Source organism: Macrobrachium nipponense, chromosome 6 (assembly GCF_015104395.2).
Source record: "Macrobrachium nipponense isolate FS-2020 chromosome 6, ASM1510439v2, whole genome shotgun sequence".
NCBI classification, from domain to species: Eukaryota; Metazoa; Arthropoda; class Malacostraca; order Decapoda; family Palaemonidae; genus Macrobrachium; species Macrobrachium nipponense.
This window is the reverse complement of record NC_061108.1, coordinates 96,301,636-96,316,044: the sequence shown is the minus strand read 5'-3', so window position 1 is coordinate 96,316,044 and position 14,409 is coordinate 96,301,636. Positions and strand designations below refer to the sequence as shown.

Sequence of the window (14,409 nt, the reverse complement as noted above, 5' to 3'; positions counted from 1 at the left end):
ACCTTTGGGCGGGTTAAGGAATAGACACGTCATTCGCTGGACTGGTCTGATACAGGTGAGTAAGGTAGTCATACTGATAGTGTGGTCTTTTTATATACAAATATCAAACCCTCTATTTGGTAGCATATGCTCCACTCCTTGGCAAGGAGGAGTTGGGAGTAGTACAAACCATGGTGTATTGGTTTACTGTTGGACAGTCAAAGTTTCTCTTTGATTCCCTATACAATGGTTCTCCCATATATCATTGTACGTCACTCAGGGTCGGAGTGGTTAGATATCGATTTATCTAGCTTCTCAACGGCCTTCAGTCCCTCTCCAGAAGTCATTTCTTCTGGAAGCTGGACTGGTGGGCAGGCCCCCAGCCAGTTTAGGATGTCTTCTACCTCCCTCCAAGTTTGAGTCTATCCTATTGTTAAGACCGAAGGTTTGTTCGCGTTTGAACAAATGACAAATTTTCCAAGACAATTTGTATTTTTCATAGCTACAAACCTGAGGTTTTAACATTACACTGCCCACCTCTAGCTGCCCCTCTGTGTGTTAAGACATCCTGAGTTTGGAAAGACTGATGCGTGATCATAGGTGAATGGTCCTCGACCATCCCTCAACCGATCTATGCATGCATTGCCAGATATCACAAGATTCCTTGCTTTCATCTGTTTTTTTTAACTGGATCCAGCTAGGCACTCGAAATTATCCTATTGTTAAGACCTCAGGTTTGTAGCTATGAAAAATACAGATTGTCTTAGAAAATTTGCCATTTCATTATTCCTCAAAATTTAGCTGTACATCACCACAATGATGAATGATTTTGCTAATCGTTTATGCTAAATTTTATTGTGAAAAACTTTCTTTAATTTACTACTATTTTGTTGAATAGGGGTAAACTATATTCCGTCTCACTTGGCGTACTGAATAATGGCTCAAGACTTTTATATTGTTTCTGTGTTGCATTAAACTATATATTGTAAATGAAAAACATGATGATACAGTTTTTCTTGTAAGATGTAGGCCGTTGAATACAAGTACGTATGAACAAGATAATCAGTCAGTTCAAAGTATGAGGATTTGTTCAACAAACGGTACAAAATTTTCTCAAAAATTTCATTTGAAAAACCGAATGTTCGACATAAGAAACATTCAACAAATTAGGTACCACTGTATCTGTGCTATAATTTTTATACAATTTGTTTGAAAATCTTCAATAATGACCTCATGATTTCCATTATAGTTCTGATAGCTTGTTAGTGTTATGATGGCTTAGTGGTATTGCTGGCAACTCTCCACTGTATTTCAAGTTCAGTTCTCACTGGATTAATTTTAAACTGAAATGGAATATGACCTTAAATCTCTGTGAGCTAGGAAAGGGGGTCACTTTGGTAGGCCACATAGCTCTACCTGGTGAACTATTAGATTGAAGAAATGCTATTTCATGGATGAGAAATTCACCTTCAGGTTCTGTGACAACTACCTTCTAAGGTTAATGCTGTTAAGAATAAGACCTTACCTTCTTTGCTTATTATTTAATTCTCTGTGCTCAAGTATGAGATGCCCTTAACTTTTACCATGCCTTATGTCGTACTCATCAATTCATAGCCTTATTACCCATAAAAGTTACTGTTAGGTGACTATTTTGACAGTGCTATGACCTTCACTTTTTACTTCTTTTTCCTCCTCTTATTCCATCCTGAAGTTACCTGCAGTTCTTTCAAGTGTACTGGTTCATATTACATTACCAACTTTCTTAATCCATCATTGGATAAGAATCCTGAAGAGCTGAAACATCTTCCTTTCAGTAGCAAACCACCACAATTTGAAAAAGATTTTACTTTATATGGATGCATACAGAAATGTGTATAATGACTGGATATTTTTCTTTTTACAATTTATTGATTTAGTAAATCATACATATTTTCAAACTCATGTAATTTGGAGTGTGTGGATATGTCTAAGGATTATTTCAAGACTAGCTGTACCCGGCCACGCATTGCTGTGGCTCAGTCTGGTTAAATGGAAAAGAAAGAAAAGAGAAAGCTCTCTCTTTCTCTCTCCAACCATCACTCTCTTTCCCTCTTTCTTCTCACTAGTACCATCTCTCTCTCTCTCTCTCTCTCTCTCTCTCTCTCTCTCTCTCTCTCTCTCTCTCTTTTCCATCTTTCTCCTACCCAATACCCCTTCTACTCTCTCTCTCTCTCTCTCTCTCTCTCTTACTCTCCTTTCTCTCTCCAACAATCACTGTCTCTTTCCCTCTTTCTTCTCAACAATACCAACTCTCTCTCTCTCTCTCTCTCTCTCTCTCTCTCTCTCTCTCTCTCTCTCTCTCTCTCTCTCTCATCCTGAATGTGCTGAAGTAATGCAAGATATGAGAAAGGATACCTGAATATTTTGCTCAACATGTCTATCATGGATAGACAATGTTATTAAATCAAGACTGAATGTACAAATAGTTGAGGATAGAGAAGAGAAGGAAGGAAGAAGAAGAAGAGGAACAAGAAGAAAAGAGGGAATTGCAGATTCGGAGAAAGATGTTACTACAAACATCCCAAGGTATGTCACAACTATGAAATCTTTGGTAAATGTGCATACCTAGACGGCTATGAGGATGATTGCAGAGATCTACATCCAAAAATATGCAAAAACCTAAAAGAAGGAAAAGGATGTAAGTTCGACAAAAAATGTAAATATATGCACCCTGTAGCCATGAATCAAAATCAAATAAATAATCAATCAAATAATAAAATCCAAAATAAGAAAGAAACAAATAAAGAGAGGAACAAAGAATATCAGGTGAAAGAAAAAAGCAAGCCATCACCGCGATATGTAGTGTCAGCAAAAAATTTCCCAAGCATCAGCTCCAAGATACAGCTCAAGAGATAAGAACTGTATTTATGATGCAAGAGGATATTGCAGATACGGAGAAAATTGCAGATTCAGACACAAAATGAATAATTATGATGAAGGAAGATCAAATATTATGGAAAAGTTGGATTTTTTAATGTTAGAATTTCTGGAAATGAAGAAAAGAACAACATACCAGAACAGGAAAGAGACATGGGAAAACCATTATTATTACCCATATTAAATGAAGGAGAAAACACGCAAACCATCATGGTGATGAATGCGCAGGGTTTAGTTACGAGTAACTCAAAAAGAAAAATAGAGTACTTAGAAGAACTAACCCAAATTGAAAAGAAAATAGATATAATGAATATAAGTGAAACCTGGTATTCCCAAGAGACTGGGAATGGCGATCAAATAAAAGGGTTCCAAACTTATAGGTCAGATAGAAAAAATAGGAATCAAGGGGGAACAGCAATATATGGGAAAGACAAAAAACAAGGAAAAATATATGAGAAATATAGTAACTCAGAATGTGAACTAATAGCAGTAGAATTTGAATCTGAAAAATTAATGAACAAAGTAATATATAGACTCCCTAATAATAAAGAGTTTAACATAATAATAGAAAAATTGGATGATATATGTAGAAATCACAAGGACTGGACTATTCTCCTATCCGAAGACTTTAACTTTCCTTTCGTAGACTGGAAAGAACGAATAGGAGATTGTGGTTGTGTTTATACATATAAAAAAAGAGAGTAATAGTAGTGCAGAAGATATGAGGCAATTCGAAAAGCTATTAGATATGCTACTAGAATACAACATTCAACAAATAAATCACCTGCCAACAAGAAAGGAAAATACATTAGACCTAGTATTTGTGAACGAGGTGAATTATGTTAAAGAAATAATAGTTTATAATGCGAGTATTTCAGACCATAATGTCATAGAATTAACAGTCCATTCCAAAGCAAGTGAAAACAGAGATAAGCAAGAAATGAAAAAGTGGGAAGGATATGGAAAATACAACTTCTACAGTAAAAATATAAAATGGTCAGAAATAAATGAAGAATTAAACAAAGATTGGGATAACATTTTCGTAAGTGATGATATAAGGGTAAATACGGAGATATTATATGAAATATTAGAGAAAATAGTGGGTAATTATATACCGAAGAAGAAAAGTAAACATCAGTCATGCATTCCAAGAGACAGAAGGATCTTGTTCCAGAAAATCAGAAAATGGAGAAAAGGTCTTGCAAAAGAAAATAATGCATGGAAAGTTATAGAAATAAAAAGTAAGATAGAAAATGCAGAACAAAAGATTATACAATCAAAAGAAAATGAAAAACGGGACTTGGAAGAAAAAAACTTAGTAAATATCAAGCAAAACCCCAAACTATTATACTCGTATGCGAAAAAGATGAATAAAAGAAGAATAGAAATAGGCCCTTTAAGAATTGAAGGGAGATTAACGAATGAAAAAAAGGAAATGGGCAACATATTAGCAGAACGATATAAGAGAGAATTCACCCCTAGAATTGATAATGAAGATAATGATATAGAAGTAAGGGACGAAAATAGTGAATATTTAGCAGACATAGATATTAATGAAGCTAATATTGTGCAGGCTATTAATGAAATTAAAAATGGAGCTGCTGCAGGGCCAGATGGTGTCCCTGCTATTTTGTTAAAGAAAGTAGTTCATTCTATCGCAAAACCACTTGCAATATTATTAAGACAAAGTAGATACAGGCAAGATTTATGATGAGCACAAATTAGCATATATTACCCCTACTTTCAAAAGTGGATCAAGACTAGAGGCAAGTAATTATAGGCCTGTGAGTCTAACATCACATATTATGAAAGTGTATGAAAGGGTAATGAAGAAAAATATTATGAAACATTTAATAAAAAATAAGTTGTTTAATATAGGTCAACATGGTTTCGTACCCGGAAAAAGTACACAAACCCAACTGTTAATCCACCGTGAGAACATATACAGAAATATGAAAAGCGGAAATGAAACAGATGTGGTTTATCCAGACTTTGCAAAAGCTTTTGACAAGGTAGACCATAATATGTTAGCGAAGAAAGTTAGAAAACATAATATAGTGGATAAAGTAGGAAGATGGTTAAAAGAATTTTTACACAACAGAAAACAGATAGTTATTGCAAATGATGAGAAATCGGATGAAGCTAAGGTAATATCCGGTGTGCCACAAGATATGGTGTTAGCTGCATTACTGTTTGTTATGATTGCAGACATAGACAGTAATGTTAAGGACTCGGTAGTGAGTAGTTTCGCTGATGACACAAGAATAAGTAGAGAAATTACTTGTGATGAAGATAGGAACGTGCTACAAAGAGACCTTAACAAAGTATATGATTGGGCAGAGGTAAATAGGATGGTATTTAACTCTGATAAATTTGAATCAATAAATTATGGAGACAGAGAAGGAAAGCTATATGCATATAGGGGACCTAATAATGAGACAATCACAAAAAAGGAAGCAGTTAAAGACCTTGGTGTGATGATGAATAGAAACATGTTATGTAATGGATCAAATAGCAATTCTATTGGCAAAGTGTAAAGCAAAAATGGGAATGTTGTTACGGCACTTCAAAACAAGAAAAGCTGAACACATGATTATGCTTTATAAAACATATGTTCGTAGTCCACTTGAATATTGGAATATGATATGCTACCCACACTATCAAAAGGATATTGCACAAATAGAGAGTGTACAAAGGTCCTTTACAACTAGAATAGAAGAAGTTAAGGACCTTGACTACTGGGAAAGACTACAATCCTTAAAATTAATATATTGTCTTGAAAGGAGAAGAGAATGCTACATGATAATTCAGGCATGGGAACAGATAGAAGGAATAGCCGAAAACATCATGGAGCTAAAAATATCAGAAAGAGCAAGCAGAGGTAGATTAATAGTGCCCAAAACTATACCAGGAAAAATAAGGAAAGCACACAGGACATTAATCCACTACGCACCACCATCAATAATGCAGCGTCTATTCAATGCGTTGCCAGCTCATCTGAGGAATATATCAGGAGTGAGCGTAGATGTGTTTAAGAATAAGCTCGACAAATATCTAAGCTGCATCCCAGACCATCCAAGATTGGAAGATGCAAAATATACCGGAAGATGTACTAGCAACTCTCTGGTAGACATTAGAGGTGTCTCTCACACTGAGGGACCTGGGGCAACCCGAACAAGATGTAAGGTCTCTCTCTAACACCCTGCCTTCTCTCTCACTTCCTCTCCCTCTCATTCTCTCTGTCAATCCCCTTCTCAAACTCCACCCTCTTTGATGTCATTGATGTTTACCCTATAGTACTAGTATTCTTTTCCAAATGATAAGTCATATGCAGAAATTATTTATGATGAATTCGTAAAGTAACTAAGTCTACGAGCATGCCAGCACCGCTTCACAGGCAGAACCAGCTCCGTTTCAGGGAATCCCTTCTCACCCCCACCCTCTTCGAAGGGGGGAGGTAGGGATGAAACTCGATTATAAAAACATGTGTGTATTTGAGTGCAGTGTTGTGTAAAAATTTCTAAGCAATCGGTGAAGAACTTTTGAAGATTTAAGATTTTGAACAAACGAACTTTTGCATTTTTATTTATATAGATTTCCTTACAGGCAGGTAGCAACAAGTTGCTGTTGATGGGGTCTTAAGCCAAACAAGGTGGTGGTCTTGGTTTTTTTGTTATTATTAGTGTATACAAGTGATATGGTTTTGGCCTAGAAAGCAAAATTGTTCCTTATGCTGATAGAGTCAGTGTAGTAAAGTCTCGACTTAAGATAAATGAACCAGCCCTTAGTCTCAATCATAACAAGGAGTGGATTAGTGAATGGTGTAGTTAGCAGATTATGGGATAAACTTTCATTAATTTATGTACAGTGGACCCCCACTTTTTCAGGCTCCACTTTATCACAAATTTTTGTGGAACATATCTTTCAATTCTATCATGAAAGTTCAAATACCAAATGTATACCTTAAACTAGTATCCTACATCAAATAAAAATTAAGTTATTATTTATTACTGTATTAATCTTTGAAATGATATTATTATGATATTAAATAATTTCAAAGTCATCTTAAGTGCTTTATCCTTAAAAATATATAGTATAGGTATGTACTTCTAACCATTCCAGCTAATGAGAGAGAGAGATATTATATCTCTCTATCAACCACACTCTCTTTCTACCTATACATCCATCCATCTCTCACATTCTATGAGTATCCTTTGGAGAGAGAGAGAGAGAGAGAGAATTTTTCAGTATGCATCCTTCATAGCGGTATTTTATTTGACCACCAAGTGGGCAACATTTTCTATCTTTCGATATGTATTCTTTCAAAACTTTACACAATTTACTATACGTAGAAGTGCATAAAAGGGATTTTGACGTAGGAAAAATCTATTTCTGGGCGAGGAAGCCGTGTTGCCCAGTGAAATATGTCTCCTTTAGCACTATTTCTAGTAAAATATTGCTATAATACCAGAGAACTGCTAAATTGGACATATCAGAAGCCTCTGACTCACTCACCTATATAAAAGGTGTAGGTATAAAACTGGGGCGAGTGTTAAACACTACCACAGCAACCCCTCCAATTAGCCTTTTCCTCATCAAAAGACCCTAAATACAGGGAGCCGACCCATAGGTCACACCTAGCTACCCCGTTGAAGGCGTCTGTGACGTCATACTTATTGATAGCATTGAAGCTTGGTGCACAGCAAGGGGAGGGGGGGGGGAACCAGGGGGGATTTCACTGGGCGACACGGCTTCCTCGCCCAGAAATAAATTTTTCCTATGTCAAAATCCCTTTTCTGGGCTCAGCCGTGTCGCTCCGTGAAATTGTACCAGAGAAACACCAAGCTGAAATGAAATACAATATTAATTTGAACTAAATAGGGTTAAAGAAATAAAAAAACAGTCTAGAATTGGAAAAATATAATTTATTATTTATAAAATACACCATATAGCAAAAACATGTGGCAACAAAATACCCACATAATAAAATAATTACCACATAATTTGTATAAATGTAACATAATACACCAATTCTAATAACAAAGACATTTGCTGAGGTAGGTAGAATGTTAATGAGGCTGGCATAATGGAAAAGATTCATATGACACAAGGACAGTACTATATTGATGTTGTAGCAGGAGACACTGGTCTCCCTACAGCTATTGCATGATATTTAAGATCCTCCAAAGCCTTAAGGTAATGCTTTTTGAAAACCGAGGGCGACTTCCAACCAGTATACTTCTTCAGATCATCAAAGTTCTTATATTTGAAGAAATTTACAGAAGTTGCTATAGCCCGAATGTCATGCACCTTGGGAAATGACCCTGGACTGGCTTTCTTGGTAAAATACAAAATCTGCTGCCTAATGCCCTTTAGAAATATGGTACCACCACCGTTCCTAATGAAAAGGGGGCCTTCGGAATAGGTAGATGTTCTAGATAAATAGTCCTTAAGAGTTTTAACAGGACATAAAGATGGATCCTGCGGAAGCGGAACAATCTTCCATGGGGACCACCTTACCGGTCCTCATTCTTAGCCAGAAATTCTTTATTTGGCGAAAGCAACACGTCACCCGAGGAAAGGAATTCTATATGCCCTTGGTCTCTAGATAAAGATGACAGCTCCGATATCCAGGCACCTGAAGCCAGACTTAATAAAAACAGTGTCTTACGCAAAAGGGTTTGGTAATCACATTTGAAGTTGTCTGTTTTATATAGAAATAGTTGATTGGAGAATGGTAATTTCATTTGTGGGAGAATAGTCGAATTGACCAGTTCGTTTGTTTCTTACCTTTTGTCCCCATTTCTGGTGTTCATTTATGGACGGAAAGTAAACTGAATGATTGCCGTTTGTTAATATTAAATGTAAATTCTTAACTTTCCCCTTTTCGTATTCTATTTGAATTAATTAATTTAATGTTAAATGTATTCCTTATGAGGAAACAGTTTTGCTTTCCCATCTTTATATTTCAATGTTGTTTGAGAGTTTCGGACAAAAGGAAAGAAAACGGAGTTGTTGACAGTTTTTGATCCGACAAGGAGTCGAGAGTCGAGAGTCTTGTGGTACCTGTCGGACAGAAGAACGGGTGTTCTTTTTCTGCCGAAAAAAGTGAATTAATTAAAGGATTTAAAATTCGAATCCAAGAAGAAATTGTTCTGGATAATGGTGCAGGTAAGTTGAAGTATAAAGACTTGCCTTATAATTGATTTGAGTTAGATAATTCTAACATTTAGAGGCTAACCTGAGAACATCGTTAAGAAACCATGACACTGATGATGGCCTGTGAATGGGCCGCAGGCGTGCACATGCCCTTGGGATTGAGGTGAAATAAGACTCAGTTAGATTTATACCAAACCCGAGAAGAAAAATCTTTTTCAGAGCTGACTTAGTGGTTGTTATTGTGGCAGCTGCCAAGCCTTGTTCGAATAAAGTCCTGAAGAAGGTTATAGCCACGTTCATTGTCATTACTTTGATATTTGATTCCCTGAGAAATGTAGACAATTTCTTAACTACTGAATCATACTGGCGAAGTGTAGATTCTCTTTTGTCTGACTCCAAGAACAAAATGTTCTGTGGATCAATGTCCCCTACTCTCCTACCTGCAAACTTCATGAAATCCATAAAGTTCGGGTTTTGTGAAGACCTGAGGAATCGAACACAGTCCTCGTTTGAACTTGTTGCGACAACCTCAAGTCCGGGAGAGGGTGAGGACGAAGACCTAGCTGCAGGTGAAGGGGAAACCAATTGCTCTTGGGCCAGTGAGGAGCTATGAGAGCCACCTGACCTTTGAAGGATCTCAACTTGTGCAGCACCTTCAGGAGAAGGTTCACTGGAGGGAATAAATAAACCTTCCTCCACTGGTTCCAATCTATACTCAGGGCGTCCGTAGCGTATGCCAGAGGGTCCAGATTTGGGGCTACGTAACAAGGCAGCTTGTAGTTTGCCTCTGTAGCGAACAGATCTACTTCCAGACCCGGTACTGTCCTGCAAACCCTCTTGAAGGATTCCTGGTCCAGTGACCATTCTGACTCCAGGGGGACTGATCGGGACAGTGCGTCTGCCACTACATTGTGGACTCCTGCCAGATGGGTAGCCGATAGATGCCAGGTGTTCTTGGCTGCTAGAGAAAAAATTGCTATCATCACGTGGTTCACATGACTTGACTTTGAACCACCTCTGTTTATACAGTGTACCACTACCGCATTGTCGAGGATCAACCTGATATGAGTCTTCTTCAGAGGACGGAGCTTCTTTAAGGTCAGAAACACTGCCATAGCTTCCAGGATGTTGATGTGAAGCTTTTGGAACTGAGGTGACCAAGTTCCCTGAACCTTCTTGTGCTGTGAATAACCTCCCCAACCTGTCAGTGATGCGTCCGTATGCACCACTAGGGACGGGGGAGGGAACCGCAACGGTAACTCTTTGGCTAGGTTTGCGGCCTTTGCCCATGGACGCAGACGTTTCCTGAGAATCAGAGGTATCCGGGCGATCTTGTCCCGACACTTGGCATTGGCCTTTGAATGCCAAACTCGATTGATGTCCTTGAGCTTGGCTTTCAACAGAACGTCTGTGACTGAGGCAAACTGGAGCGAGCCTAGGATCCTCTCCTGATTCCTTCTCGAAGTCTTTGCATTTTAAGAATTGTCTTGTTGCCTTGGCAATCTCCTTCCTCTTCCCTGATGGAATGGAAAAAGTGTGTGAATCCAAGTCCCAATGGATACCTAGCCACTGGAACTTGGACTCTGTGGTCAACCGGGACTTGGCCCTGTTGTTCTTGAACCCTATATATTCCAGGAAAGACATGACCTTGTCCGTGACTTTCATACACTTGTCTTTGTCCATCTCCCAGATTAGCCAGTCGTCTAGGTATGTCACCACCAATATACCCTGAGACCTTAGCTCCTGCACCACTGCCTCCGCCAGTTTCGTGAAAACCCTTGGGGCTATATTCAGCCCGAAGGGCATCACCTTGAAGGAGTAGGCTTCTTTCCCTAGTTTGAAGCCCAGGAATGGTCGGAAGTGCCGAGCTATCGGGACATGATAATAGGCGTCTGTAAGATCTATGGAGGTGGTGACGGCCCCATGGGGAAGTAAGGTCCGTACCTGAGAGATGGTCAGCATTTTGAACTTGTCGCAACGAATGTACAAGTTTAAACGGGACAAGTCTAAGATCACCCTCCTTTTGTCGGTCCCTTTCTTTGGGACACTGAATAGACGACCCTGAAATTTCAAATTCCTTGTCCTGGAGACTGCTCCCTTCTGGAGAAGGTCCCTGGAGTAATCCATCAACTCTTGCGTTGGTTCCTGATAGAAGGTGATGGGTGGAGGAGGACCCTTGATCCAACTCCAGCCTAGGCCCCTGGATACTATGCTTTTCGCCCAACTGCTGAACCCCCAGCGATGTCGAAAGAGGTACAGCCTGCCTCCTACCAGAGAAACTTCATTGAGATGATGAGGGTCGGGTTCCTCTTCCTGACCTGGCACCTCTAGCTCGCCCTTGGGCTCTGGTTCGTCCACGCTGACGAAAGGAGCCTCTAGCCCTGCCACCCCTAGCAACCCTGGTAAAAGGTTGAAATGCCCGACTTTCATAGACCGGGTTAAAGGCAGGCGACACTGAATACTGTGGGGGAACCTGTTGGTTAGTCGACGGCGAAAGGAAGACAAATTGATGCTGTTGCTGAGGCTGAGCCTTAGAAGTCGAAGGCTGGGGTACTTGCTGAATTGGTACAGCTTGTAGCACAGGATGCTGTTGCAGAACTTGGAAAGGTTGGAACCTCCTTTGCCTCTTCCTAGCCCTAAAACTGGAGGAAGAAGACTCTTAATTTCCTTTTGAAAGGAATGCCCCAACTCAACCTGATGCTTTGATTAAGACGTGATGCCTCGTTCTGAACCTCGTATACTGCCGAAGCTGGGAAGAGATCTGCACCCCAGATTGAGGAAGCCAGAAGCTTGTTGGGTTCGTGCCTAATGGTAGCCTCAGATAGAACATGCTTCCTGCAATTTCTCCTAGCAACCACAAAGTCGTACAAGTCACATTGCATGCCCAAAAGTAACGACTTCGCAATGACCATAAACAGCGGCTCCTGAGCGTACTCCAGAGCCGCCGTCTCCGTCATCACTAGGGAGTTAAGAGACCTTGCGAGATGTGTCCTAGCATCAAATTCGGCTTGGATCAGTGCGTCTGACAGCCCAGGGAGGCGCTCACTAAACAAGGTGATTGCACAGTCTGGCTTAAGCTTGCCTACCGAGAATGTAGCCGGCAAATCCTCCCACAAATCCTCCCTACCTGGGAGTAGCAATGATGTGGGATTTGTCTCCCTAAGCTGGGGCATGGGCTCTTCCCGAGTCACTGCCTGAAGGGTAAGTTCTGCTACCTTTGATGTAAAAGGTAAGGGGTTCCCGTCATCAGTCGTAAACATCGTGAAAGGGCTTTTAAATGCTGTTACCCTAGTATATGAGCAGTTCCACTCTTCTAGGCTCCGTATCCATGCTTGCTGAGCCTGATCTCTAGAAAGGATTACAGTCTCCTTGGGGACCTTATCCTCTCTAATCAGAGCTGCCTCCGTAAGCCTAACATAACCTATAAATGGTGGCTGTAACCCTTCGGGTAAGAACTCGAAATCCTCGAGTCTACGTGTACCACAACCTTCTATAGTCAACATCCCGTTGACAAACGGAGCGAAGTTCGCCACCCTCCAAGGATTACCAGGGTGGAACGGAGGGAGCGTGGACCCGTCAGGCATGCTCTCTGACCTTGCACCAAGTTACTAGGAGGTGCCGGAACTGCCAACTCCTGTCTGAGACCTGCAATCAGGGAGTCCTGTGCACCTAATCTCTTAAACACTTCTTCAAACCTTGCTGCAACTGAACTTACTAAGCTACCAAGGCTACTGACCTGATTTAAAATATTCGTGTTGAACAGGTCTTGGCCGACTAAAGGGGAATCTTCCTGCCCCCCTGCGGTACCTTATGAGGTATCCGATCCCTAGACGTTGATGGAATGGGACTTGTGGGGCAATGGGAAGAATTCCCTCCTTGAGACCTTGGATTTGAAGACTTAGAAAGAGACTTCAGCCTAGGTTTAATATGTGTATGAACCCCTGGCACCTGTCCAGGCCTTGGCTTTGTCTCTGATTTGCCTTTAAGCAAGGTTTTACCCGAAGGTTTGCTCTTTAACCCTCTTACGCCGAAGCGGTAAAAAAAAAAATTGTCTCCCGTGTGCCGGAGGTGTTTCAGAGTGAGCGAGGAAGTGGTAAAAATATTTTTTTCAAAAAATCACAGCGTGCTTAGTTTTCAAGATTAAGAGTTCATTTTTGGCTCCTTTTTTTGTCATTGGCTGTAGTTTAGTATGCAACCATCAGAAATGAAAAAAATTATCATTATCATATATAAATAATGCGATATATGATAGCGCAAAAACGAAATTTCATATATAATTGTATTCAAATTGCACTGTGCGCAAAACGGTTAAAGGTAACAAGTTACTTTTTTTTCGTTGTAATGTCCACTAAATTGCGATCATTTTGGTATACAACCCATTGTAAAACGATAAAAGCAACACAGAAAATATTATAACAAAATAATGCATGAGTTCGTAACGCGCGGACGTAAACAAATATTTTTTTCAAAAATTCACCATAAATCTAAATATTGTCCTAGAGACTTCCAATTTCTTTCAAAATGAAGACAAATGATTGAATATTACTATACTGTAAGAGTATTAGCTTACAATTGCAGTTTTCGACCATATCTGACAAGTTAAAATTGACCGAATGTCGAATTTTTTTATATATATATATTTATATGCAATTATTTCAGAAATAAGAAAAGCTACAACCTTCAAATATTTTTCGTTTTATTCTACATAAAATTGCGCACATTTTCATATATAAAACTCTATGAAATGCCTAATATGAAACTGAGAAAATATTCCGAGAATGGGACATACGCATTTCGGAGATTTGTGGCGGAGAATCCGCGCGCGGAGTGAAGGAAAGATTTTTTTATAAATTCACCATAAATCTAAATATTTTGCTAGAGACTTCGAATTTATTTCAAGATGAAGATAAATGACTGAATATTACTAGACTGTAAGAGTTTTAGCTTGCAATTGCATTTTTCAACCATTTCGGTAGAGTAAAGTTGACCGAACGTGGCTTTTTTTCTATTTATCGTGATTTATATATGCAAATATTTCAAAAATGAGAAAAGCTACAACCTTCAATTATTTTTTGTTGTATTCTACATGAAATTGCGCACATTTTCATATATAAAGCTTTATGTAACGGCTAATTTAAAATGGTGCAAACATTACCACAATCGCACGTATGATTTTTTCGGAAGAGTTACCGCGCGGACGTAAAGAAAATGTTATTTTTTTTCATAAATTCACTATAAATTGAAATATTGTGCTAGAGACTTCCAATTTGTTGCAAAATAAAGGTAAAAGCTTGAATATTACTAGAATATAAGCGTTTTAGCTTACAATTGCGTTTTTCGACCATTTCGGTAGTC

At 39.1% G+C, this 14,409-nt stretch overlaps 1 protein-coding gene across 2 annotated transcripts in view; it reads left to right on the top strand.

Annotated features, from left to right (window-relative positions):
• LOC135216384 (uncharacterized) overlaps positions 1-14,409 on the top strand; it is a 239,310-nt gene that overhangs the window by 139,448 nt on the left and 85,453 nt on the right. Inside the window, exon 5 of one of the 2 annotated variants that reach the window (XM_064251656.1) lies at positions 6,502-6,989. The exons of the other annotated variant lie outside the window; for it this stretch is intronic. Coding sequence (XP_064107726.1) covers positions 6,502-6,526 — 25 coding nt within the window. The 3' untranslated portion in view covers positions 6,527-6,989. Of the gene's footprint in view, positions 1-6,501; positions 6,990-14,409 lie in introns of those variants that run through there. 2 annotated transcript variants of the gene reach the window in all.